At 45.5% G+C, this 25882-nt stretch overlaps 1 protein-coding gene across 3 annotated transcripts; it reads left to right on the forward strand.

Annotated features, from left to right (window-relative positions):
• The first annotated feature begins 3276 nt into the window (after positions 1-3276).
• Positions 3277-25866, forward strand: asph (aspartate beta-hydroxylase). Of its 3 annotated transcripts, none has more exons than XM_082513049.1 (6): positions 3277-3473; positions 15647-15802; positions 16365-16409; positions 17077-17145; positions 24434-24475; positions 24893-25866. In XM_082513049.1, exons 1-6 carry the CDS (start codon positions 3431-3433, stop codon positions 25360-25362), a joined length of 825 nt encoding a protein of 274 aa, XP_082369175.1. In that variant the 5' UTR covers positions 3277-3430; the 3' UTR covers positions 25363-25866. The 3 variants fall into 3 exon arrangements, with proteins under 3 accessions (XP_082369175.1, XP_082369174.1, XP_082369173.1); XM_082513047.1 differs by lacking the exon at positions 3277-3473 and adding an exon at positions 14149-14388; XM_082513048.1 differs by lacking the exons at positions 3277-3473; positions 16365-16409 and adding an exon at positions 14136-14388.
• Positions 25867-25882: the final 16 nt, after the last annotated feature.

The raw sequence follows: 25882 nt of genomic DNA on the forward strand, positions 1-25882 counted from the left end.
TGTCCATAAGTGCAGTTATGTGCAATAGTGAGAAATGACACAAGGAAAAGTATTGAGCATACAAAAAGGCATGGAGCGTGCTGGCACCGGCTGGAATCTACCAGCAACTGGAAAACAATCGTGCAACTAACTGAAAATGATTTCATGTCAATAGCATATATAGAAATAGATTTACTTACCTGCTGTACTTCAGATTGTTCCACTGTTGGGTGCAAACAACAGTTATTGTCACTTATCATGTTTGTCTTTCCTGAAACCCAGAGTAACTGGAGAGCCTGAAGACGCTGACAAATCTTCATTTTTTGATAATATAGAGATTTTATAAAAGACAGATTTCTCCTGTTTTGGCTTCCTGTTAAATCCAGGATTCAAAATCCTGCCCCTCACATACAAGGTCTTAAATAATCAGGCCCCATCTTATCTTAATGACCTTGTAGTACCATATCACCCTATTAGAGCACTTCGCTCTCGCTCTGCAGGCCTACTTGTTGTTCCTAGAGTATTTAAAAGTAGAATGGGAGGCAGAGCCTTCAGTTTTCAGGCCCCTCTTCTGTGGAACCAGCTTCCAGTTTGGATTCAGGAGACAGACACTATCTCTACTTTCAAGATTAGGCTTCAAACTTTCCTTTTTGCTAAAGCATATAGTTAGGGCTGGACCAGGTGACCCTGAATCCTCCCTTAGTTATGCTGCAATAGGTGTAGGCTGCTGGGGATTCCCATGATGCACTGGGTGTTTCTTCTTCACTCACTGTGTGTTAACAGACCTCTCTGCATTGAATCATATCTGTTATTAACCTCTGTCTCTCTTCCACAGCATGTCTTTATCCTGTCTTCCTTCTCTCACCCCAACCAATCACAGCAGATGGCCCCGCCCCTCCCTGAGCCTGGGTCTGCTGGAGGTTTCTTCCTGTTAAAAGGGAGTTTTTCCTTCCCACTGTCGCCAAAGTGCTGCTTATAGGGGGTCATATGATTGTTGGGGTTTTCTCTGTATGTATTATTGTAGGGTCTACCTGACAGTATAAAGCGCCTTGAGGCGACTGCTGTTGTGATTTGGTGCTGTATAAATAACATTGAATTGAACTTAAACAAATTTGGTATCATTGGATGCAATCCCAAAAATCTCTTATTAAAACATGATGTGAATTTGGTGTGAAAATGTAAACACTGCTGGGTTTTTGTTTTTTGAGAAAGAAGCTGATTGGCAAAAAGTCTGTTCTGGGCTTTTAAGGATTTTGTGTGCAAATTCCAACGCAGCCTCCCTGAGAAGGCTCTGTACAGGATACAGGAGAGCCAGACCTCACAGGAGGAACAAAGCGGCCTTCGTTGTGGTCCTAGAAGCTCACCGTATCCTCTTATAGATATTTGAGTGTGGGATTTTGCCTAACCAGCATACATGGACTTCACCACGGCTGCTCCTCAACATTTTAATGGACAGGATAAATTCGGGGCCACATTTTGTGGATGCTGTGCTTCACCTTGCTTCTTCAGGTGGTGACCTGAGGGACTGTCTCACAGCTGACTGTGAAGCAGCGGGAATGAGAAAAACCACCTCCAAGTTTGAAAGGAGCACATACAAGGTCTGGGTTCTTCTGTCTGCGCTGACCAGAAAAATCTCATAAAACTGCTGAGTGTGAAGTTGGGCACTGTGACAGGCTGGACGTGCACGTTATATGTCTATACATCACACACCTGTGAATATTTAAAAGCCATTTTCAGCAGCTAATTAATGAATTTCTCATCGTTTTTATCCACTTTATTGTTGCAACAACTGACACGTGCCCAGGAGAAGCGACCTCTTACTGGGGATTTATGCTTTTTTGTACGTTCCCTCCAGTGAATTTTGATGGTTTCACCACTGACACCCAGGAATCTACCGAATCCTTAAACTGACGTTATTATTCTTTATGCTGAGGTTATGATTGTTATTCTCTCACTGATTAAATCCAGAACTGGGTGGAACAAATGCACAGCATGAATCAACAGTACAGGCCAGTCACAACAGCTGTGGGCTGCATCAATCCGATGTGTGCTTAAAATTCTCAGGTGTACATCAGGTCACGACGTAGGTCACAGGGTAGGCTATGACATAGATTTCCTGTCGAAGCGTACGTTGGGCATGACTGGCTTCTTCAGGAATCACTGATATCACAGATGTCCAAATCTGACTTGTCAGCCTACAGCAGATATGACAGGGGGGTCCACTGTCCTGCAGGTTTAGATCTCACCCTGGGTCAGCACACCTGAATCACATGATTAGTTCATTCCCAGGCCTCTGGAGAACTACAAGACATGATGAGGAGGTCATTTATCCATTTAAATCAGCTGTGTTGGATCAAGGACACGTCTAAAACCTGCAGGACATGCCCTCGAGGCCTGGCGTTCGACGCCCCTGAGTTATGACAGCATATTTATGTTGCACCACAGTGTGGCTGTGGCAATGCTGCTCAATCCAAAGAATTTCTGTTGACAAATAACTGTGCAGCATGTGTCCAGCCATGTTAGTGACAACACACATGTTACAAGGAAATATTTGAGATGGTTTGCTGAGGGATGCATCTGCATCTCCTGTGACATCCTGTATAAACAGCGATGCACCTGGGATAATCAGCGGCGGACTTTTCTTCTTCGTTATTGGCAGTTGGCAAACGACGAATTGGTACACTACCGCCACGCACTGGTAGGAGGTACATATGTAAATGTGTGCATTTAAACGACAGAAACAGAAATGAGTTAATGAGTCCAGAGAGTTATCACTTGTGCTGCCTCCGGAGTCAGATTGGACAATTAAATTATTAGCAAATTATCTGGCTGACTGAAACCATTGCATTAGTAAATGTAGTATTATGCTATTTACTATTAGTATTACTGTTTACTAATTGTTTCTTCGTGTAATAGAACACTGTACTATGGAATATCATGTAAAACGTAATATGTTAGCACTGTGATCAAATGTCCAGCAGAAACTATTTGAATGTGCTCGCTGCTGCTTTTCTTTGTTTTGCTTGTAAACACTGATTTTAAAGGCCGCAGATCTTTACGCTGTTGTTAAGAGAAATGTTTTATGCTCATATTTTGACATTTAGATGTTTAGATGGTGAGTGGAATAAACATGGCAGTGAGGGGGATCTACCATATTGCCACGTTCCAAAGCAGCGAGGGGGAGGGGCAAAGATAAGATTATCCACACGGCTGAATAAGCCTAAGGCTTCTCGATACCCATTGGTCATAACATTTCCAAACCCCGCCCATCTTTGTGTAACAAGGCATTCATTGGCAGAGAGAGCCGTCAGTGGTAAAGCGGGCGGGGTTTCTTTGGTTGCGAGTTTTATCAGATAGGAGCAGAAATTTTGATTTCTCTTCTCCGCTTTCAACAAGCACCGGTCGTTCCCGTCTTCCCGTCGTTTCCGGTCCTGCAACCAAGGACTCAGCTATGGTTTCAAAGAAGGGCAGCAAAGGGAACCCAAAACCAAAAGGTGGGTTTGATTCTGTCACGATAGCGTCGGCTGGGATGATGTAGCCGCCAGCTTTCACTGGCAGGCCTTTGGAAGTTGATTGGCTGTCGCTCTGTTATTTCATCCTAGCTAGCTGCTCCGCGCGGGGATGGTTTAGCCGTGGTTCAGGAGTCGGTGTTGAGAGACTGCTGGCTGAGCGACACCTGAGTGCTTTTGTTGGTTAGCGCTGCCTCCAGCGCGGATAGTTGTAATTATCGCAACAGCGCAGGTCTGCCTGACACGGCCGCTCCACCCAGCCTTCAGGTCGGTTCACCATGGCGACTCTAGCTCCCGGGATTACCGGGCAACATTGCCTCGCACGCGACAGATAACGTTAGCCGTCTCTCGTGAGGCTTCGTTGCGTTGGTGATGTTGGCAGGCCTGTTGGGCCAGTCAGTGTGGACTGCGGGACCCCGCCCCCAGTTTATCCCCGTCACTTTCTGCTCACGTGTCAGTATCCGCGGTGGGCTCCTACGTGGCTCCCGGGGCTCTCCTCCATCCAAAGGCTCTCCTCCATGGTTGTAGTTTCAGGCCCGTCGCTGAGCCTGCGCAGTCTTCTGTTTAATCTCAGTCCCGTTTTTGTTTATTTTTGGAAATAACATGTGAGGTGCAAAAAAATGAAATATTCGTTGTCACATCTTAACGTACTTTATGATTGAGTAAGGTGATGAGTCAAAGGCCGATGAGGGCCCCATGTGCTGAGGCTCACATGCAGAGTACACTCTGTCCTCACTGTGCTCGTTTACAGTTCTCCCTTTGCACATCTCAGGGTTAAGGTTAGCACAGGAAACTATACGAGCAGGTCATGACAGTGTTCTGCAAACGATGGATAAAGACTCCACTGTGGTGACAGCGGGAGATGAGCATCTGGTTAGTGTGCTGAAGACCTGAAACACTAAGACAGCTTATACTGAGCTGTCTTTGTTTAGCTGGCACAGATCAGGAAAGAACAAGACCAACATAACATATGGAAAATAAAAATGTTTAGTTCATTGTTAGTTAACCACTCCACTCTTGCTGTTTTGCCCCACTTTTCTCCAGCTCTCTGACTGTGAATGAATCTCAAAGAGGACAGGGCATGCTCACTACTGGAGCAGTGCAAAATCCCATATTTCCCCCCCTCGTTTCAATATGATCTGTAACAGCTCCGTAGAGGTAACATGTCTCTTTACATCAAGCTCAGTGCCTGTTAAAACACTCCGTGTCTAACCTGCTTCGTCCCACGCTCTCCATCCTTCCTTATGTTGCATAATTCACTTAATTAAAGCATGTAATACTACGTTTGCCTCTATTTTACAGCACGTAGATGTAGCAGACGTGTTGAAGAGTTTTGCATGCTGTAGTAAATCCAAAGGCAGTGTGACGTTTAGAAAAACCTGTGGCCCAGAATAGAACCGGTGCTTTTGGTCTCCAAAAACATTTTCATAGTTTGACTAATTGTTGCAGATAATACCTCCGTTTTTCTGTCTTTTTCACAGAGTGTGCAACTAGAGTTGGTTCTTTGTCAACATAGGGAAACTTAGCTGTACTTTGATAAGTCCAAGCATAGCTCCAAGTTGATTAGGTGAACACATGAATGTGTGTGAGGTCCAGGTATTGACCTGCAGGGGAATCCCAAGAACTGCAAAAGCAGCCATTTTTGTTTGGTGGTTAATGCTTTTCCTGACCCTTCCCTCGACATCCCTGTAGCCCAGGGGTGGGCTCAGAGGGCTGCACGAGAAACTGGACTGTCGTGGAACGCTGCTCGAATAAACCGATCTCTTTATAAACTGCTATTAATAAGAGTAGATAGAGCTAGGCAAGGCATGTGTGGCATAAGCACTGGAAAAATGCTAACGTTTTATTACTATTTATTTAACAATCGTAAACGAACTATTCATTTTTTTGCAAAATTCAAAGATTTAGAATGTTCTATAAAGTGCTGTTGCTATGTGACTTGTAGTTTAATGACTCCATCTGCAGCTTTTCCAGGGTTTTCTTGTTGGGTGAGAGAAATATCGTCTCTTTGCAGCTTTGAAAGATGCATTAAGGTCATGTTCAGTGTTTGAAGCAGACATGCATCTGAGAACTTGTTCATAAAAAGACAAAGCAAACAAACCACAGTGTTAGCACTTGGCCCAGGCTGTCAGCATGTTGTGGAAAAGTGAAAACTCCGTCCGTCAGTGCTTTTGTCTTGGTAAACTATTTTCTTTATAACATTAGTAACATGGTTTTAGCTCCGACTTACACACTGGCTCCTGGTGTATAACACAAATAACTGCAATCCCAAATGTAGTTCTGGCTTTTCATTTAAGTCAGTTTAACAGATTTGTGCTGCCATTGGTTTTAAACTCTGCCTGTTTGTCCCATTTCAGCCTAACCAAGTATACAGTTACCTCTATCACCAGACCTCTAATGTTGTAGTCAGTTTTACTGAGGGCATTGCTACCAGGTCTCTGCAATCTTATGTTATCCCACGTACAAACAGTGGACTGTGTCATGGACGTCACCACTCCAGAGACAAAGAGACAAAGTCAAAACTGTATCAAACTTGACAAATTTAAATGCTCAGTTCACCACTGGAAGCCCCCAGTAGGCTCAGCCTTTTACAGCATAGTTAGAGAGCCAGCCCTAACTATATGCTTTAGCAAAAAGGAAAGTTTGAAGCCTAATCTTGAAAGTAGAGATAGTGTCTGTCTCCTGAATCCAAACTGGAAGCTGGTTCCACAGAAGAGGGGCCTGAAAACTGAAGGCTCTGCCTCCCATTCTACTTTTAAATACTCTAGGAACAACAAGTAGGCCTGCAGAGCGAGAGCCAAGTGCTCTAATAGGGTGATATGGTACTACAAGGTCATTAAGATAAGATGGGGCCTGATTATTTAAGACCTTGTATGTGAGGAGCAGGATTTTGAATCCTGGATTTAACAGGAAGCCAATGAAGGAGAAATCTGCTCTCTTTCTAGTCCCTGTCAGGACTCTTGCTGCAGCATTTTGGATTAGCTGAAGGCTTTTCAGGGAGTTTGTAAAAGAACCTGATGGTAACGAATCACAATAGTTGAGAATAATACATGCATGAAGTATTTTTTTTCAGCATCACTGATACAGGATGCAAAATGGCACAAATGATCCTGTCCATGATCTTTAGACCCTCAGTGCATTAAAAACAGCCGCGACTCTGTAGGCTTCTAACTGCTGTAAGTAAATACAGTCACATTCAGAGTGATTCACTTCACTAGATTGTGAAGAGTCATGATAGCCTGAGAACTATGAGCAGGTGAAAGAGGCGTGTCGTATCATGCACTTTCAGTGCTCTGAAGTAGAGCAGAAAAGTGATGTATCAGAACCGGTCTGTTTACTGTTGATTTGAATGCAAGAACTCAGTCCTACACATTTGTGTTTTATTTGTTCCATATGTGTAGAAAGGATGTGTCCTGGTTAAAATCACTCCGATTCCTCAGCTTTCTCCATATTTATGACTGCTTGGTTATAAGAAAGAGATTTGGGCTGGTTGTCTCCTCTCCTGGAGCACACAAAGCGCTTATCAACCATTCACAGCCTTTCATACTCCAGTAGATGCATCAGAGAGAAACTGGGGTTCGTGTCCTGCCCAGTTGTGTTTGGCATGTAGACTGGAGCAGAACCACCCGTCTGTCAGCCATGTCTTCCTCCAAATTTACTCAGGCAGGTCCTTTTCACTGCTAACCAATGGCTGCAAGACGTGTGCACTTTGTTACCTCATGTGATCAAACAGTGACAGCTGCTCACTTAATATTGACTCTAGATTAAAGAGGGGACAGTGAAGCGTGCTTGTCGGGACTTTGGAGCATGTGATCATACCTGGATGCTAGATCTCGTCCTCTTTGTCATTGGTGTGTTTCTGCTGAAATGTGCACTTTCCCATTTCTCATTATGTTTCTCATTATGTTTCTCATTATGTTTCCTTGTCACATGCCTTCTTGACTTTCCACATTACCGTCCCTCAGGGCTGCTGCTTCCCCTCTCCAAAGGGCTGGGATCTCAGATGGAAGGGTAATGGCTGCGTCTGCTCCTCGGGGGCTGATGTGTGATGTTTTGTGTCCTTTGCGTTTGCTGAGCGTGTTGTTGTTCTAAATCCAACCCTGAGCACGGCGGTGGCTCCATGTAACCTTGCATGAGAGCACAGCGTTTGTGCATCTGTGTCAGGTATCGTGTTTTGGTTTGGAGCCGTCATAATATGCTGTGTGATTAATTTTGCAGAGCCAAATGCATGATGCAGAAATTTAACTCAACATGAGCATTTTATGCTGATGTCCAGAGAATAAGTTCAAAACCACGAATACAGTGGCGGTGCCAGAGACTCCTAATATGCAAAGACACATGGTGCATAATGCAGAGGTTACACAGCTGTGGCACAGTGAGGAACAAAGGCGCAGAGGTGCTACCAAAATAAAACAGGAAGGGAGACATAACGGACAGTGGAATGGCATTTTACACATGGAGCGAGAGGAGGATAAGACAGGGAAACATGGAAGACGAAGGACAAACACAGAAATGGAACGTGACAGGAAACTAAAAGCAACCCTCAAAGCCTAAATAAGACCAACAAGAGCTGAAGACTCGATATAGACGAATATAATGGAAGTTAATAAAGAAACCAGAAAGAGCCAAAGAAAAACAAACAGTCAGTTCGTCTTTCTTTAACTTTAAATGATAAACTCAAATGTCTTTTTCATTAATGTTTCATATCCATTGGCTTTCAGTCTGATGTTTTGTCTTCCAGTCCAGTTGAAATGTGGTTAGAGAGGTTGTAAAGACACCTGTGGATAGGGCTGCACGATTAATCGTTAGAAAATCCCGATCTCGATTCATACTTGTGTGCGATCTCATTTCCAAATGACAACGATTTAAAAAAAAAGACGACGATTGTACCGCGTTTTGATCCGGGACGTACTCTGCATGAAAACAAGCGCTCACTCTTCCTGCTCAACAAATGACAAGGGCGGAGCCTTATACCACGTGATACAGAAGCTGTGCCGTGTGATGCTAAAATTAGCAGGAAACAACAACGGAGAGCACGTCAGGGATGACGAGAAAGTGACAGGAGAAAATCCGTCCCGGTCAACCACCCAAACATCAATAACGGGAACCTTATACAGCGCTTCCCTATACCCGTCGAACTCGCGCAGGCACAAAGAAACTACGGAGGCTATTACTTATCACCTGACCAAAGATATGGCTCCATCAACACTGTGCAAAACGAGGGATTTAGGAAAATGATCAACACCCTAGACAAACGCTACACAGTGCCGTCCCGCAACTATTTTTCTATTGTTGCACTACCTGCTCTGTACACGCAGCGTCGAGCAACGGTGGAGACGGAATTGTTTTTATGTTCAGTCTCAACTGTTACGAAGTTGATGTGCAGTTAATAAGTGCAATAAATATTTATACTGGAAAAGAGAATCGTGAGAGAATCATGATCTCAATTCTAAGCCAAAAAATCGTGATTCTCATTTTATGCAAAATCGTGCAGCCCTACCTGTGGACACCTGGAACTGCACAGTTGCTCAGAGTTGACTAGTTTGTTTGTCCCTGTGATCTAATCAAAGTAGCTCGACGCTAGCTTCAACAGACAGCAGTCTGATCTAATGCTAGTGACTTTCTGGGGATCTGTCACAACAAAGCCCGGCGTGGGGTTGGTTCCTGCACATAGGTCGCTGCCACCATCAGTGGAATGTGCTGCGTACTGCAGCAGATCCTGGCGCCACAAACTGAACCAGCCTGCTGCACTGAGGAAGCGCATGCAGCTGCAGTCGTATGACGTGGCTTTTAAAATGTGTGTGTTTGAAAACATGGTGCCCCAATGAGGAAAAAGTGTTCCTGTAAAAGCTGGCTGAAGATCAGAGCTCTGCAGAGACCGTGCAGAGCTCCAGTGTCCTCTGTAGTACACAAAGCTGTGCACATGTGGACGTGCATGAGCTTGGACACACTCTAAAAGCTTGAGGGAATCGAGGTAAGTTTGAAGGCGTGCACAGCAGCCCTTATATAAGAGGAGCTGCTCGGGCTGAACAGTGTGTTCAGAATGTGACAGAGACTCTGCAGAGCTCTGGAGGACAGCACTGTGCATGTGCGTGTTTGTGCCGTGCTCATATGAACATGGAGTTTACACAACAACAAAGTGGTGTGTTACTGCATGCTTTCAGACGTTTTCTTTTCATGTGGAGCTGTTGGATGCATCCCAGCAAATGGATATGCCTCAGATTTCCTGTTAGTCCTTTTTGGGGTAAAATTGTGTTACTGGATACTTAAAAGCAACAAGTAATCCTCTGAGATCGTCCAGTTTGTGCTTTGTTTTCTGTCACAGCATGAGGGCACGAGGAGAACCGCTTCAGCGTATCTATCAGTGTATACCTCATCCTCTGTAACACGTGTAGCAGCGGGCTGCTCATGAATATTCTAAGTGTGGTCATATAATCAGATTTTGAAAGCGGGCTCTCTGGATCATTCAGCTGCTGTTATTTGTAAAGATGCCCAAATTATTCTAGTCACCATCCATCTCACTGAATTCAGGTGTTTCAATCACTTCCATGGCCACAGGTGTATAAAACCAGGCAGGCTGCATTTGTAATGAGTCGCTCTCAGTGAATCCCAGCGTGGTGCTGTGATAGGACACTAACAAGTCCACTCATGAAATTCCAGAGTCAACTGTTGGTGTTATCACAACAAAGTGGAAGCGGTTGGGGACGGCGGCAGCTCAGCCACAAAGCAGTAGGCCACGTCACAGAGCCCTATGCTGAGGGCCCAGTGGTCACCACAGGGCCCAAGGTCTACCAGAGCACTGAACACAGAGTGGGCCAAGCACCTGCATCCAAGCCGTATATCAGCCAGCACAGGTCCTCTGGGTTCTAGATCAGTGGACGCTGTTCTCTGGATTGAGAACACATTGAGTCTGGGATTGGGAGTTCATACTTGGTTCCAGTGAAGGACCTCTCAATGCTTCAGCTTATAGAGACCATTCCAAGGTCCAGACACTGTGGGAGCTGGTTCTTAGTGTACTTGGTATCTGACCTGACAGATGTGCTTCTGTTAGAGTGGCTAAGAGCTCCATAAACACACTTCAAGCCTTTTCAGAGAAACTGAAGCTGCTGTAGCTCCAAAGGCTGGGCCTGTGGACTCAGACTGGTGGTACGTGCATATGAATGTTTGATGTTGAGGATCAGATAATAACTGCTCTGCAGAGGTCGTCCAGTGCCAGTTCTTTGTTTATTTACATGTTCTAATGTTCATTTTGTAACATGTAGTTATGTAATTGTTTTGTCTCATATTATTCATTTGCCGTCTTGTGGGCATAATGGACTGAACATGTTTTGGCAGCATCACAGAGTAACATCACAAGTGAGCAAACAGAGGTGTGTCTCTGCCACACTGTTTGCATATCCAGTGTCAGTTGGGTCAGTAAGACTAAGGATGGTCGTCAGCCCTCATTCCCTTCATCTGTTGGAAGTCTTAATAATTCCAACGAGGAGAACATGCCTGTGGAAACCGGAAATACTCGCTGTGTTCACAATGTTGCCACATAGCTGCTTGTAGCAATGCTATTGTGCAATTGTACCAGTACAGAATATAGCATTAGAACCTGCTTCTTACAGAAAACAAAACACAGTGACAATAAACGGCTGTTCTGTTCTATTCTGTTCTATTCTATTCTGTTCTGTTCTGCTTTGTTCTGTCCTGTTCTGTTCTGTTTTGTTTTGTTCTGTTCTGTTCTGCTTTGTTCTGTTCTGTTCTATTCTGTTCTGTTCTGTTCTGTTCTGCTTTGTTTTGTTCTGTTCTGTTCTATTCTGTTCTGTTCTGCTTTGTTCTGTCCTGTTCTATTCTGTTTTGTTTTGTTCTGTTCTGTTCTGCTTTGTTCTGTTCTGTTCTATTCTGTTCTGTTCGGCTTTGTTTTGTTCTGTTCTGTTCTATTCTGTTCTATTCTGTTTTGTTTTGTTCTGTTCTGCTTTGTTTTGTTCTGTTCTATTCTGTTCTATTCTATTCTGTCCTGTCCTATTGTGTTCTGTTCTGTTCTATTCTATTCTGTTCTGTTCTGCTTTGTTCTGTCCTGTTCTATTCTGTTTTGTTTTGTTCTGCTTTGTCCTGTCCTGTCCTGTTCTATTCTATTCTGCTTTGTTCTGTCCTGTCCTGTTCTATTCTGTTCTATTCTGTTTTGTTTTGTTCTATTCTGTTCTATTTTGTTCTATTCTGTTCTGTTCTGTTCTGTTATATTCTATTCTGTTCATTCTGTTCTATTCTGTTTTGTTTTGTTTTGTTCTATTCTGTTTTGTTTTGTTCTATTCTGTTCTATTTTGTTCTATTCTGTTCTGTTCATTCTGCTTTGTTCTGTCCTGTTCTGTTCTATTCTGTTCTGTTATATTCTAGTCTACTCTATTCTGTTATATTCTGTTCTATTCTATTCTGTTATATTCTGTTATATTCTATTCTGTTCTGTTTTGTTTTGTTTTGTTCTGTTCTATTCTGTTCTGTTATATTCTAGTCTACTCTATTCTGTTATATTCTATTCTATTCTGTTATATTCTATTCAATTCTGTTCTGTTCTACTTTGGTCTGTCCTGTTCTGTTCTATTCTGTTTTGTTTTGTTCTGTTATATTCTATTCTGTTCTGTTCTGTTCTGTTATATTCTATTCAATTCCTTCCTGTTCTATTCTGTTTTTTTTCTGTTATATTCTGTTCTATTCTATTCTGTTATATTCTATTCAATTCTGTCCTGTTCTATTCTATTCTGTTCTATTCTGTTTTGTTCTGTTCTATTCTATTCTGTTATATTCTATTCTCTTCTGTTATATTCTATTCTGTTCTATTTTGTTTTGTTCTGTTCTATTCTATTCTGTTCTGTTATATTCTATTCTCTTCATTTATATTCTTTTCTGTTTTGTTTTGTTCTGTTCTGTTCTGTTCTGTTCTATTCTCTTCTGTTCTGTTCTGTTCTATTCTGTTCTCTTCTGTTCTGTTCTGTTCTCTTCTGTTCTATTCTCTTCTGTTCTGTTCTGTTCTATTCTGTTCTCTTCTGTTCTGTTCTGTTCTCTTCTGTTCTATTCTATTCTATTCTGTTCTGCTTGCAGTCACTGGGTAAGGACCTCACGGTGTCGTGACAGTTTTCAACACATTTGCCAAATACAACAATCACTGGATTTCTTGGATTTCTTTGTTCATGATTTGCATTCTGCTGAGGCTGCTTAAAGTTTCTCAGCCCTGAACCAGTTTTCATGTGCAGTATATTGCCGAGCTCTTGTTTCTAAGGTTTTGTGTGTAATTGCTGGTACATGCACTAACTTTAAGCTTCAAACAGGCCGGTTATGTAACAGCACGTTAGCAGGACTTCATTTGTGTCAAAGCCTTTGTGAAAGCTCGTTTTTCCTGTGTTGGCTGTGAGAGTGGCACCTGTGGCTCACTCGGTGAAGTTATGTGGGGTTGCTCCTGCCTCGGGTGGAGAAACGATCTGATAAATTGCTGACGTAGCTTAACTGTGCAGCTGGGAAGAGGGCTGTGTTTTCCAAAGACACAATGCAGCATGCCTGCTTGGTGAAAAACAAACAGAAAGCCCAACATTCTTTTATTTTGGTAGACTTCATTGTTAAAGACAAATATTCATTAACTTAACAAACGTGCACTAAAGTTTATAAAGGAGTCTTTATGGGGCTTCCATTTAAACACAAGATCTACTTCATTTACCATGTGGTAGGGACCTGGGCCGTCGTAGTGTAAGGATATCCTCCAACAATCAGGCGATCCCTGTAAGAAGCAACGACAACAGCGGAGAAAGCTCAGGCAGAACCAGGCTCAGGGAGGGGCTGTAATGTGCTGCCACCAGCTGTGGGTGAGGACAAGACAAGTACGGGAGACAGGTCAAAACATGCATTATGGGAGAGAGTGCGAGAGTGAATGAAGCTTTTTAATCAACAGCCTGATGATTGTTGAAACCTTTGACAAATGTAACCCTCCCTGATAGACGCTGCTCACAACACGGTGTTTCTTTACCTTGGCTCTAGCTCAGCAAACTGGGACTGTTGTGGAGGCCACACCAAGTTTGGATCCATTATAGTTTGAATTTGTCAATGTTTAAGTTCTCAGACATAAAAAAGCAAAGTTAGTATTTGGTGGGGCTTTATTTGGACATGTTACAGTAGCACAAACCAACTGAAACCAGTTTATGAGAAAAACAAGCCTCCTGATGATTGACCGTGACTGATGGTGCTGCACGCTGTGTTCATCTGTAGCGTCTGGAACCCCCTCAGTTCATGGCAAAGATGTTTGATCTGAGTCCATGCTGATGGTTGGAGTTTCATCTCATTTTAACCAACAAGCCCGTGATTGGTGAAGTGGTTTGTTCCCAGTTACATGCAGTGGCACAAATGTCTCTTCATGTAGTTACGTGTTTGTTACGTGTGTGACATGTTGCAGCTGTCTGCTCTGACATCCTTCCAGGACCTTGTTTTACTGCTGCTGTAAGAATACTGAAGGTGCAGTCGGCAGGTGCACCCTGCAAAGTAAACATGGAGGATTTTAAAGTTCACAATATCAGGCAGGGAGCGTTTAAATAATGTCCTCCCCTCTCTGTGCGAGGGCCAGCTGGTTTAACAGCACTATTAATAGCTGTGTATGACCTCTAGAAGCCATATCGTCTCAGAGAGAAGAATGGCACGCATGATGACGCTGGATGAGCAACAGAAAGAAAGCCAGTAAACAGAGAGAGAGGGCGGGGCCACATAGAGGGAGCGGCTGAGCTGATATTCGCCGTCGCTGGGCTGCACGCTTCTTTTTGGCCGGTTAACCTCCTGTTGGTCCACCATACGCCATAGATGGGTGATCCAGTGACCCTGGAGTCTGCCGCCTCTCCTGGTGTTACAGCAGTGCCCGCAGTGCTAGCTGCAGAAAACCAAGGTGAGGCTATCGAATACCAAGCAGCATGGCCTGGGTGGACGAGTATTTAATACCTGCTGGAGGAGCGAGTGTTCAGTCAGTGTCCAGGTTTAACATCCAGGTGTGTTACGATGCTGTGATCCAGATGTGTGACTGAGTGAGAGCTTCTTCTAACACGTAGTCACGCCTTTGCTGCTGCTGCCTGCTGTGAGTTAGATTTACACTCCCAGCTGCAATCATGCCCACGTATGGATTCAGCCAGAAACACACAAACGTCTGCAGAGGAAAAGATGATGTCACAGCACAGGTTGGATGAGTTGGGGACCTGGCATGTTTCAGGTGTGCAGAGGAAGGAGGTTTGACCTAGCATGTAGCGGACTTTAGCACCTGTTCGTTCTCTCTGCCACCATGTTCTCACAGCGAGCGTGTCTTTGTCACTCCAAGAATAGATCCTTGGCTACACTCTACTGTCCCAGCACCACATACACGGCACTGGCACAGTAATGTCCTCAAATGATTTCAGATTATTTACACCAGGGAAATGTGACTGCTGTGGAAAATGCACCGTCAGAAATCTGAGGGTGCGAGTGATTCACAGCCTCAGGAAGAGAGAAGAACTCTGAATCTGATCGATTTACTGCAGAGCAGCAGAATCAGGCCCTGATCCACTCACACAAGCTTTCTTTGAAGGGTCAGATCTGCTGTTTGTTTCCTCTGAGTGGACACACAGTGGTGGGAGGGGTGAAAGGGCATGGTGTCCAAACACCTGAACTATGTGGTGACCTCCTGGAAATAAGGGTGGAGCTAAAATCTGCTTTTTTTCCCCCCCTTTCTTTTTTTAAGCAACATTCTGGTTCACGCTCCACAGCAGCCCGCAGTGTGGGGGCCCGGCGGCGCCCAGTGTGGGGGCCCGGCGGCGCCCAGTGTGGGCATCCTGTGGGGGCGTGTTTCCTGGGATTAAGCATGCTCAGAGTTTCAAAATGAGGGCAGTTTATGGATGTACGTCCAAAGCTCAGACTGTCCTCAACATTTCTTTGAACACTTCGTCCTGCAGGTGTGTTCACGCCGTGCAGTTGGGCTTCATAAACACACAGGAGGACTTCAAGCTCCTCGCTGTGTTCACTGCTGTTTCGTCGCTCTCATCATTAGTCACACTTGTAACTCTAAAGTAGCATTAAGGTCAATGTACTTCAACTTCTATTTCAATGTTCTGAGTGTGTAAAGGAAAAGTTTGTGAGGGCCACAGCTGAACCTGACATCACGTGTGTTGTCTTTCCAGATGGTGCTAAAAGCCAGCCGTCTAACAAGAATGGGAAGAAGGCCGACTCCAGTGGCAGCAGCTTCTTCACCTGGTTCATCGTGTTGGCCCTGCTGGGCGTCTGGACGTCTGTAGCTGTGGTCTACTTTGACCTGGTTGACTATCAGGGAGTTCTTGGTGGGTACCCCCCCCCCCCCCCCCCCCCCCCACACACACACACACACACACACACACACACACCTAGAGGAACTTCCTGGGAAGGTGTGGCAGTAACCAGTTTGGCTTTTGTTGTCATCTGTCCACAGACTACGCCTAAAGTAAACCTCCACCTGCAATAAGAACCAGTCTAACTGTCGTTACCGGAGCATTAAATTCAGACCAGCAGTTATTACTAGTGAGCCTCAGTCTGCTGCTGTCTCAACACTTTAAACCAAATACTTTGGTGAACAGCCTGCCAGTCACATTAAAGCCAGTCAGATGAAATGAAGCTTGTAATGGTTGCATCTAACACAGCAGCATTTCTGTAAGTTAGCTTAAAGCTAGGTGCAGACTTTGCCTGCTGAGCCACGCGTGTAGAGGACGGCTGAAGCTGCTGCAGCCTGCCTGTCTTTGACCACAGCCGCCTGCATTAATGATAAATGGTCCATTCTTGTGTGTATGAAATGTGATTGTGTTTTATCTCTTAACCCTGTCTTTGTTACATTATGTGTGTTTTATTATTTGTTTGTTTTGCATGCAGATAAGGCTAAGGGCTTACAAATTAACCTGTCTGAAGCATTGCAAGGTAAAAACCCATAATGTATATTCTGCATATGTGAACAAAAATGACTGTTGTCACACACACTGTTTGCAGAGCCCTGAGTCGTGTAGTGTTTGGCAGGAACATCTGCAGCGCTACACACATCCACAAACACTACGTATGCAGTTCAACACGCCCTTATAGTCGACCTAAACTGGCACCTCTGTGTACAGTGACACGCTTCATGTAGCACTCAGAGCCCACAGGAGTACAGGAATCAGCAGCTGTAGAGAAAGGTGGAGTGAAGGCAGCCAAGCTGCCACACAGGCTGGAGGCTCGTCCCTAACCCTTGGTCACTAAGGACACATATGTAAGCAACAAGTTGGCTGTGGTCGGTGGAGGAGTGCACAGCCTTGCAGCGTTGGTTCCTGAGTGTGATTCAGCTGGTGTGACTGGTGTGGTCACACTGGTCTCCAGCTGCAGTGTTCATGTATGATCTTAGAAACGCAGGCATCATGTAGGAGCAGTGGTTGGTAAACTGTCTTTCTCTAAAGGAAGCATTGTTACACCCATGTTTGACTTTAATACATTTGCCTTTAAAGTCATTTCTATATCATGATATACAGTTAGAATAATTACAGTAAGCACATGTTTAATGTACACGTATGAGAATTTGTCTAAGTGTGTCTAACTGTGTTTGCTGCTGCTGTAGGTAAACTGGTGGCGTACGACACAGACGGCGACGGAGATTTCGATGTCGAGGACGCAAAAGTTCTGCTAGGCAAGTTGATCAAACTACGATTCACAGCTGTTGTCTCTGTCACAACTACAACAAAAGGAATATTATCATCACAACATCTGCTTACCAGCTGTGATGGCTTTGTGTTTGTGAAGTAGACTAAATGCTAGTTTGGGTTTCTTTTGCATGGCTCACTCATTAGAAACAAGAACTCAGAGCTCCCTGTTTGGCTTTTATTCCAACATGAACATCTGAATGGCCTCAAACACTGGCTAATGCAGTCTAAAGCTTAGCTCTCTACATGAAAAGGTAGCTGCTCGGCCAATCAGGCAGCTTGTAGAGGCTGAATGGAGGCTCGTCACCGTCGGGTATCTAAGAGGGCGTTACTGTTCTTTATTCGCTCACGCAACAGGTTCCTTTAAGGAGCTTTTGTGGTGCTCAGCCTGGACACAGGCAGCATGTGTCTGTTTCAGGAGTCATCTGTAGACACTTCAGGGTTATCTGAGTCCCTTTGTTGGGTCTCTGAGCAGCTTGGCAGATTTTGCAGCTGGTGCATAATATTCGAAGGGAATTTGGGATTTCAGCACTTTCATCATGTCAGCAGACGAACTAGATGAGTCTTAGTGCTGCTTTGGCCTCTGGAGCAGGAAAACGGTGTAAGGCAACTAAGCTGTTTCATCTTATGTGCCCGCTCCAGTCTTTTGGAAATCATAATGTATTCTGTCGTCGCTACATTGGGATAACCCATATTTAAGTTTCAGAGCATCTCCCCTGTTGCCCCCTTCACCATCCACATTTCCACTATTCTGAGACACGTTCTAATTTGTTCACTGGATTTTGAAAATGTAAGAGAACGTGGTAGTGGTGTGTGTTTGCGGGCAGGAGGGACAGAAAACACACAAGTTTAAAAAACATGTAGTTATCCCAGTTGGGCTTCATCCAATCAGCACAGGTGCAGAGTAAAGAAGGTCAGACACCAACTAGGGAGCCTCAGCAGGACAAACAATCCTGATGTAGCAGGTGTATCAGAGAAGATCAGGAGAGTCTTCTCCAAGCACGGCATCCCAGCGCACTTCAGACCCAGCCACGCACTCACACACAACCTGGTTCATCCCAAACACAAGCTAGCAACACAGTGTGTGCTGTGAAGTGCAGCAAGGAGTGCGCAGACCTCTGCAATGGAGCCACTGCATCAATGCACTGGAGCCGCTGCATCAATGCACTGGAGCCGCTGCATCAATGCAACGGATCCACTGCATCAATGCAACGGAGCCGCTGCATCAATGCAACGGAGCCGCTGCATCAATGCACTGGAGCCGCTGCATCAATGCACTGGAGCCACCTCGACATGACGAGACTCGGCTGTACATGTGCACCTAAAGGTCAAAGGTCACTCTTTGGAGGATGCCAGTGTTCACAGATTGACAGTAAAAGAGAACATCTGTGTCCACTGTGACCGACCGTGGTTGTGGTTTATCACAGCGACTGTCTGCCGCCTGCACTGCAGCCTCAGCCCTCACTCACATCTTGGTCAGGTGATCTCAGCAGGTCACGTGACAGGATGGGGCGAGGTCTCACAGTGGTTTCGCCCAAAGCCTCTGGATGTAATGACCAAACCTTTTTCCACATCTTGGCTCATGTGATGAGGCACATGACGAATGGTGGGTCAATGAGAAGCTGCTGAGGGACGACGCCCACTACCCACCGGGGGCTCCCACTGTTGGTTTTAGAACTGAACGAGTCTCTCGGATAAGAAGGGAACATCTCCAGGTTCACTTGTCTTCATCTGAAGCTGTTAAAACTACCAGAACCTTGAAGATGACCATCCTTCTTCTTCATGGGGATGTTTTATCCCCCTTTTATCTGTGTGGAAATAAATCCTCCATGTGTCAGATCGGCCCCCTCAGAGTCATCAGTGATCATTGGACTTCACATGAACCCTGACCCCGGGTCTTCATCCTAAGGATCACATTAAAGCCACAGTAGATCTGTTCATTTGCACCAAAGCAGAAATCTGACACCAGGACACCAAATGCACGTAAGACTTGACTGGTGTCTGAAACTGTGGTTGCCTTTGTTTGTGGCTACATGCTGTCTAACCCTAAATGAGGGTGATTGTGGTAAAGGCTTCCCAGGTCTCACCCTGCTGTGTGCAGGCTCTCTCATTAGTACACATGTATACAGTATTAGAAGCCGAGGAGGACAGCCCGACACATTTTAAACATGTGGTATTCATGCCTGAACAAGCTTTTATGGCCTTGTTCATACTTGGACAGATGTGTGGGGGCGTGTGTGGTCCTGGGCCATCTGCCTCCACATGACCTCTGCTCAGTGCTCTCATTACTTCCTGTAGTTGTCGACATGTCTCAGGTTATTGTGTTGCTGTTGGAGATGCAGGACTGTGACAACTCTGGTTCCAAAGCTGAAGCTGTTTCATTAGAGAAGCTTTCCCACAGAAAGCCAGCGTCAGTGCTCCCTCTCCTCCTCTGGGCTATCTGCACATGATGAGCATGCAGCACGAGTTTCTGATCTTTAAAGAGTGCACGTCTAAACCAGTAGATGACGCGTTGTTCTGCAGTCATGTGCAGACAGCCTGGCTTTGCTGATAAAGTCTGATTCCCTTGCTGTCTAACCTGCAAACTTCTCTGACCTTCTCCTGTTGTTTCCTCTCTTTCCTCCTGCACATCTTTTTCCTTCATTTGGTTTCACACTCTCCTTTTTCTTAGTTTTGTCACCACTTCCTTTCTCTCCTTCACTCCCACGTTTTGCTCCTCAACTTTCCTCCCATCCTCCCCGCCCCCCCTCATTTGCGTAGGCCTGTCCAGTGAGGGCGATGGTCAGGGTGAATCCCAGGTTCTGGATTGGTTAGAAGAAGTGGAGGAGGGCGGCTCTGATTGGTTAAACGGGTTCTTCACGTTCCTGTATGGACTGATAAATCCGCTGGAGCCGCTGGAGGAAGAGGAGGGTGAACACACTGCCTCAGGAAGAGCAAAGGATGTGCAGGAAGAGGATGAGGAGGATGAGAACGAGGAAGCGGTCAGAGGAAGACGACAAGCGAAAGACGATGGAAATCAGGGGCAGAAGATTGTGATTGTTGGCCTCCATAACCAATAGCCTCGGATTCCTGATAAATGTGTTGATCTGTGATCTGAGGGCCCATGCAGGAGCCGGAGCCATGGTGTCAGTATGTTTGGTAGATTTTACACAGCTAGGAAACGTTGGATCACCTCGTCTCCAGCCTGGCTGTGTCCACACCCAAGTTTCATCCTCTGTGACCGGAACAAACTCGGTTCTGGTTTCAAACTGAGGAGAAACTCTTTCTGTTGTTCTGGATACTCAGGAGCACTTTTAGAAGTGGGCGAGTACACTGAGTGCACAGCACTGTTAGCAGCAGCCAATGGCTGTGTGAGATTACACAAAATGCACTCGGACAGCGGCTCACGTGTCCCTCACATGGTCTAACAGTCACTGGTTTAATTTAAATGGCATGAATTAAACCAACAATTGCCCTCGTTATGGTTTTGGACCTGCTCAACACATAACCATGTTAATGGGAGTCAGGAAGTGCAGGAAGAGTCCATCAGGTGATCTCAAGCCACAGCCTCATCGTCCTACGTTTGCTGACTGCGTCTTCGTGGCGTCCTGACTGTAGCTGTCAGATATCGTCGCACCCACGTTCTCTGTGCAGCCACCACCAGCACTCATCACCTTATTAATGATTATGTTTCTGTAACATTGGGCACACACCCATCAGGTTTCATGCACCTTTGGGTGCAAGTGAGCTAGCTTCAGGTGGGCCCTGCTAGCAGTACAGCTCAGTATCACAGCATCACTTCAGCACATTCATAGATGGAGCTGATCAGGCTGCTCCGAGCTGGAAATCCAAGTGAGGGAATTTCCCAGATCAAACTGGGAAATTCCAACTTTGAATTTGGATCTAGAACACACTTGGTGCTATTGGTTAGTGGGACTAAAGGACGCGCTACCTCCAGCAGGTACTCCAGCTGTGTAACAGGTACACATCTGTGCAGATGTCAAACTTCAGCTAACATGAAACATGCAGCTCCATGCAGCCTTTGGTCGGACTGCAGTTCTTCTTCATGAAGCCTCCACACAGTTCACACTTATTAAAGACACACGTGCATGAAATAAGAGGCTCGTCCCTGGATGTTGTTGACTCCATCATGTATGCAGGTTACATGTTAATAAGAACATTTTGGTAGTTACGTGTTTGTTAAACTGCCTTTGTCCAACTGTAGGTTGCCATGTTTGTCTTTAAGCCCTTGTTGCACTCAGCAGTGTCACATTTCGTTCTGTCCACCTCCTCGTCTCATTTACTCCATAATAAAGAAAAGTGTTTCAGCGACCAGCAGTTGTGAGTTGACACCAATAAAGCGTTTGTTGGGACAGTGTACATGTGCAAGTTCATGCTGTAGGTAACAGTTTGTGTGACTAATGCAGGCAAACGTGTTTGTTTGCAGCTGAATCGACTAATATCAGCCACAAGCTTCGAGATGTGAAACCCACATTTGCTGTATCGACTCGTGCATGTGTGTGTGTAAGTGTGTTAACGCGCCTGCACTGAACATGATGAATGAAACAGGCTCTTCCTGCTCCGAGGGGGACACACTTCAACTTTGGCATGTGAGACCGGCTCACATCCTCAATGCTGTCAAAGCACAAAAACCGTCTGTGACCCAGACGCGAGTGCAGAGCAGGTAGCGTCTCACCTCTTTGCTGTTAGCCGCCGGGCCTGGACCCATCGCCGTGTGTCCACCAACATGCTGAAGATGACTAATGTGGAGCTTCAGCTCACACCTGGAGTGCTTTTTGTAGCTCAACAGTTTCTGAATTTTCAAAATAAAAGTGTGGAATAGTTAAAAATAATAAACTATAAAATGTTCTTAGCAGTCAGCAATATATTAGCCCACCTAAGTTAATTATAAACACTGTGTGTGCAGAATAAGTTCATAAGTAATAAATATGAGCTGAGCTTTGTTCCAGTGATGTTGGAAATAAGGTGACGAGCTACAGCTGTCTCGCTCAGGTCAGAACAGGAAAGTGGAGTTTAATTCTTATTCATGAATTAGAACATATATATATGTACAAATTCTATGTTTGAATGAATTTATCAATTCATGGATTTCAGCAATCGTGTTATTTGGTGTCCAGCCCTTTGCTTGATGCGTCCGAGTCGGCCTGGTCTCTGACAGAAAGTGTCCACCGCTGCTGTAACGAGTGAACTTGGAAACCAGACTGTTCCTGCTCCCTCGTGCAGCCTAACGGTCAGAATATAGTCAGTAATCCTCTGTGTGATACGTGACTTTGTGCAGATGTCAGTGCATTTACAACTTCAGGTACCCAAACAAAATAATCAGTAACAGGAAGTTTACTTCCAATACTTCCTTTTTCTGTGCTGTTGGGTGATTTTCAGACCGTAGATTGTGAGTCAGTCTGGGCAGCAGCAGGAATCGATTAAAAACTACTACAGGTTCTTTTGTCAGCTGTTGTTCTTACACTGCCTAACAGTGACCTGTGAGTTCAGTCTTTGTTTCACTGAAACATGTCCACTCTGACCAGTTCACTCCCTCTGTGCTTACTGGGCCACTAAGTATTCACTCCTGCTCCAGTGTTTACCTCAGAATAGACTCAGTATATCACTGTCAGCTATCAGAACTGGCCTGTGGTCAATGCTGTAGATGCTAATGTTGGTTAAACATCCTTTCTTTTTGGCTAACATCAGTACTGTTAGACATCATACACAAGTTACTATCATGGAGCATATCAGCTAGCTCCAGACAGATTGTTGGCTAGCAATAATGTTAGCAAGCAGGGCACATTTAGTTGGCTAGTAGTAACTTAGCTCATAGATGGTCAGTGTGTTTCTAGCTTTAGCTGTCCGTCTGTTACGTTGCCAGACTTATCCTGGAGTCCACTCTGGGAATGAAGTAGAATTCAACTTTATTGTCATTGCACATGTAGAGGAAAGGGCTCATCACACAGCCTTGTGGTACACCGGTGTTCATTGTGATGGTAGATGAGCAGCGGTTATCCAGCCGGACATGTTGGGGGCGGTTGGTCAGGAAGTCCAGTAACCATTTGCAGATGAGGGAACTGATGCCCAGGTCTGTCAGTTTCCTGATGAGTTGTGAGGGGTGGATTGTATTGAATGCTGAACTGAAGTCTATAAACAGCATTCTGGCGTAGGTGTTGTTGTTGTCCAGGTGTGAGAGGACAGAGTCCAGTGCGATGGAGACTGCATCCTCTGTGCTCCTGTTCCGGCGGTATGTGAATTGGTGGGGGTCCAGGGTGGGGGGGAGACAGGATTTGAAGTGTGCTAGGACCAGCTGCTCTAAGCACTTAGTGATGATGGGGGTGAGTGCTACTGGGCGGTAATCATTGAGGCAAGATGGGTTGGAGTTTTTGGGTATCGGGACGATGGAGGTGGATTTGAAGCAGGCCGGTACCACAGCGTGGGCCAAGGACAGGTTGAATATGTCTGTGAGCACTCCTGCAAGCTCCCCAGAACACGCTCTGAGAACACGCCCGGGGATGCCATCGGGACCTGCAACCGTGATCCTGCTCAGCACCGCTCCTACATCGGTGGGGGAGAGAGTCAGAGGTTGGTGGTCCGGCGTCACGTCTGCTTTGGTTGTGGTTGTGGGGTTCCCTCGCTCAAAACGAGCATAAAAGTTGTTGAGCTCGTTGAGGAAGGAGACATCAGAGGATGCGGGGGAGGGTTTGGTGGTCCTGTAGTCTGTAGACGTGAGCTCACTAGCTAATGTTAATAAACTGGTTCATGCTCAGTGTTGTGGATAACTGGCTAAGGTTAGCTTAGCTTGCTAATGTTGTCTCTTGCTCCATGCTTTGAATGTCTCGTCAGTGTTTGTTATGTTGTCCTTACTTGGAGGGTTGTTGTGATGTTTGTGTCGGTCTTTTCGGACACTTGGTATCGCTGTCACCCTGCAGGGCAGGCAGGAGCTGTAGACGCCATGCAGAAGTCTCACACTGATACCGCAGGTGAACAGATTCAGACTGGTCCTCACTACACCTGTTTGTCTTCCCTGTGCTGCACATGAAAGTGTTGCTGTTATAGCATGGCTGTGAATTCACACTCAGCACTGATTACAGTGAGATAAAGTTGAATCTATTTTTGATGTCTAGCATAATTCCAAGGCAGGTGAGGTCAGGTGTGCTTCAAGCAGCTCTGGTGGGCTGTGGATCGTTTCAAACGGTCCGTAAAGTGCAAACGCTGTAGGTCCAACTTAAACTGTTACAATTAAAAGCATTGCAGCACCATGACTTTGATCTTGTTTGTGTGTAACATCAGATGAAAAACCTGGATGTGCGCCTGGGGGAGGAGCTAAGAAAGGTATCGATGTGCAGCTGCATGCATGAAGCTGTGCTGTGTTGCAGTGTGGGTCAGACTGATCAATGAAATTTGAGCTACTCAGCTGTTTGTGGTCATTAGAGCATGTGTTTATTGGATTAACAAACTAAAATCCTGCAGATACGTGTTGATACGTTGGTGCTCGATTATCAAAGCTAGCCTGTGGTAATGCATCTGTAAGAAGCTGCTCGAGTTCCTGTTTTCATCTGAATATTAACAAAGAATATAATACTGCTCGTTCCTCAGAGGGGAGCATGAGAGGCGGCGTGCCTGAGACAGATGTTCCTAATGCCATGCTCGTGCTGGCCTGCTGTGTGGTGACCTCTGATAACAGAGTGAGTCTGAGCATGGCTCTTCCTGTAATGAGTTTTTAATGACTATCACCATCATCTACTCCAGAAAGCTCTCCAAAGAATGTGGGCTCGAAGCTCCGAGAGGCTCTAAAGCAGCAGGTCGCCATCATCCATGAACGCATGGAGGCCAAGAAGCTCGCCAAACTGGCTCTGGCTGAAGTCCGAGAGCTCCTAGCCAAAGAGGAGCAGGAGAAGGAGCTCGAGATGGGGAGGAAGGAGATGTCAGCCAGGGTGAAGGAGAGGGTGGCTATGAGGCTGAAGGAGGAGGAGGACAGGCTGGAGAAAGAAGAGATGGAGAGGGCTCTGGAGAAGCTACGAAAAGAAAAAGCAAAAGGGACAGATGAGGAGGAGGGAGGGGAGAAGAGGATAAAGAAAGGAGCGGAAAAAGACGAGAAGCCTGAGAAAAAGGAGGAGGGGCAGGGAAAGAAAGAACGGGAGGAGGCAGGCAAAGAGTCTGCAGCTGAAAAGAGAAAGAAGACTAAGGCAGAGAAACCTGACAAAGGGAAAGTCGAGTAGTGCTCAAACACAGTCACATGATGCTGAGTATCTGCTCACAGCGGCTGGAGCCACAAACATCATTCACTGCTTCTTCTATTCAGTCAGGCCGTGTGCCTGTAGTTTAGTCTGCACTGCTGCTGTTAACCTCACATAGTTCAGCTGCTTGTCTGCAATAAGGACAGTCAGCACCTACTGTGAGCTGGTCCTGCAGACGAGCAGGGACCAGGTCATGCAGCGTCGTGTGTGAGTGTCTGTGTGTGTGTGTGTCTGTGTGTGTGAGTGTGTGTGTGTGTCTGTGTGTGTGTGTGTGTCTGTGTGTGTGAGTGTGTGTGTCTGTGTGTGTGTGTCTGTGTCTGTGTGTGTGTGTGTGTGTTCGTCTGTGTGTTCGTCTGTGTGTGTCTGTGTCTGTGTGTGTGTGTGTGTGTGTCGTACTGCAAAATGCAAGTCTCCCCTGAGTTTAGAGAAGTTTGTGTAACTGTAACAAACGTTGTCGTTGGTCAATAAAGAGTCTGGGTCCTTGTAGTCTCACTGTTTTAAA

The sequence above is a fragment of the Aulonocara stuartgranti genome, assembly GCF_965226115.1.
Source record: "Aulonocara stuartgranti genome assembly, chromosome: 18".
NCBI classification, from domain to species: Eukaryota; Metazoa; Chordata; class Actinopteri; order Cichliformes; family Cichlidae; genus Aulonocara; species Aulonocara stuartgranti.

What these genes read in the sequence shown, in the direction of transcription:
- asph (XM_082513047.1), top strand. Translation starts at nt 14,307, where the DNA reads ATGGGTGATCCAGTGACCCTGGAGTCTGCCGCCTCTCCTGGTGTTACA. An exon ending in CCTGTCTGAAGCATTGCAAG is followed by an intron (nt 16,410 to 17,076) that starts GTAAAAACCCAT and finishes CTGCTGCTGTAG; the next exon opens with GTAAACTGGTGGCGTACGAC. An exon ending in TGGGGGAGGAGCTAAGAAAG is followed by an intron (nt 24,476 to 24,892) that starts GTATCGATGTGC and finishes CATCTACTCCAG; the next exon opens with AAAGCTCTCCAAAGAATGTG.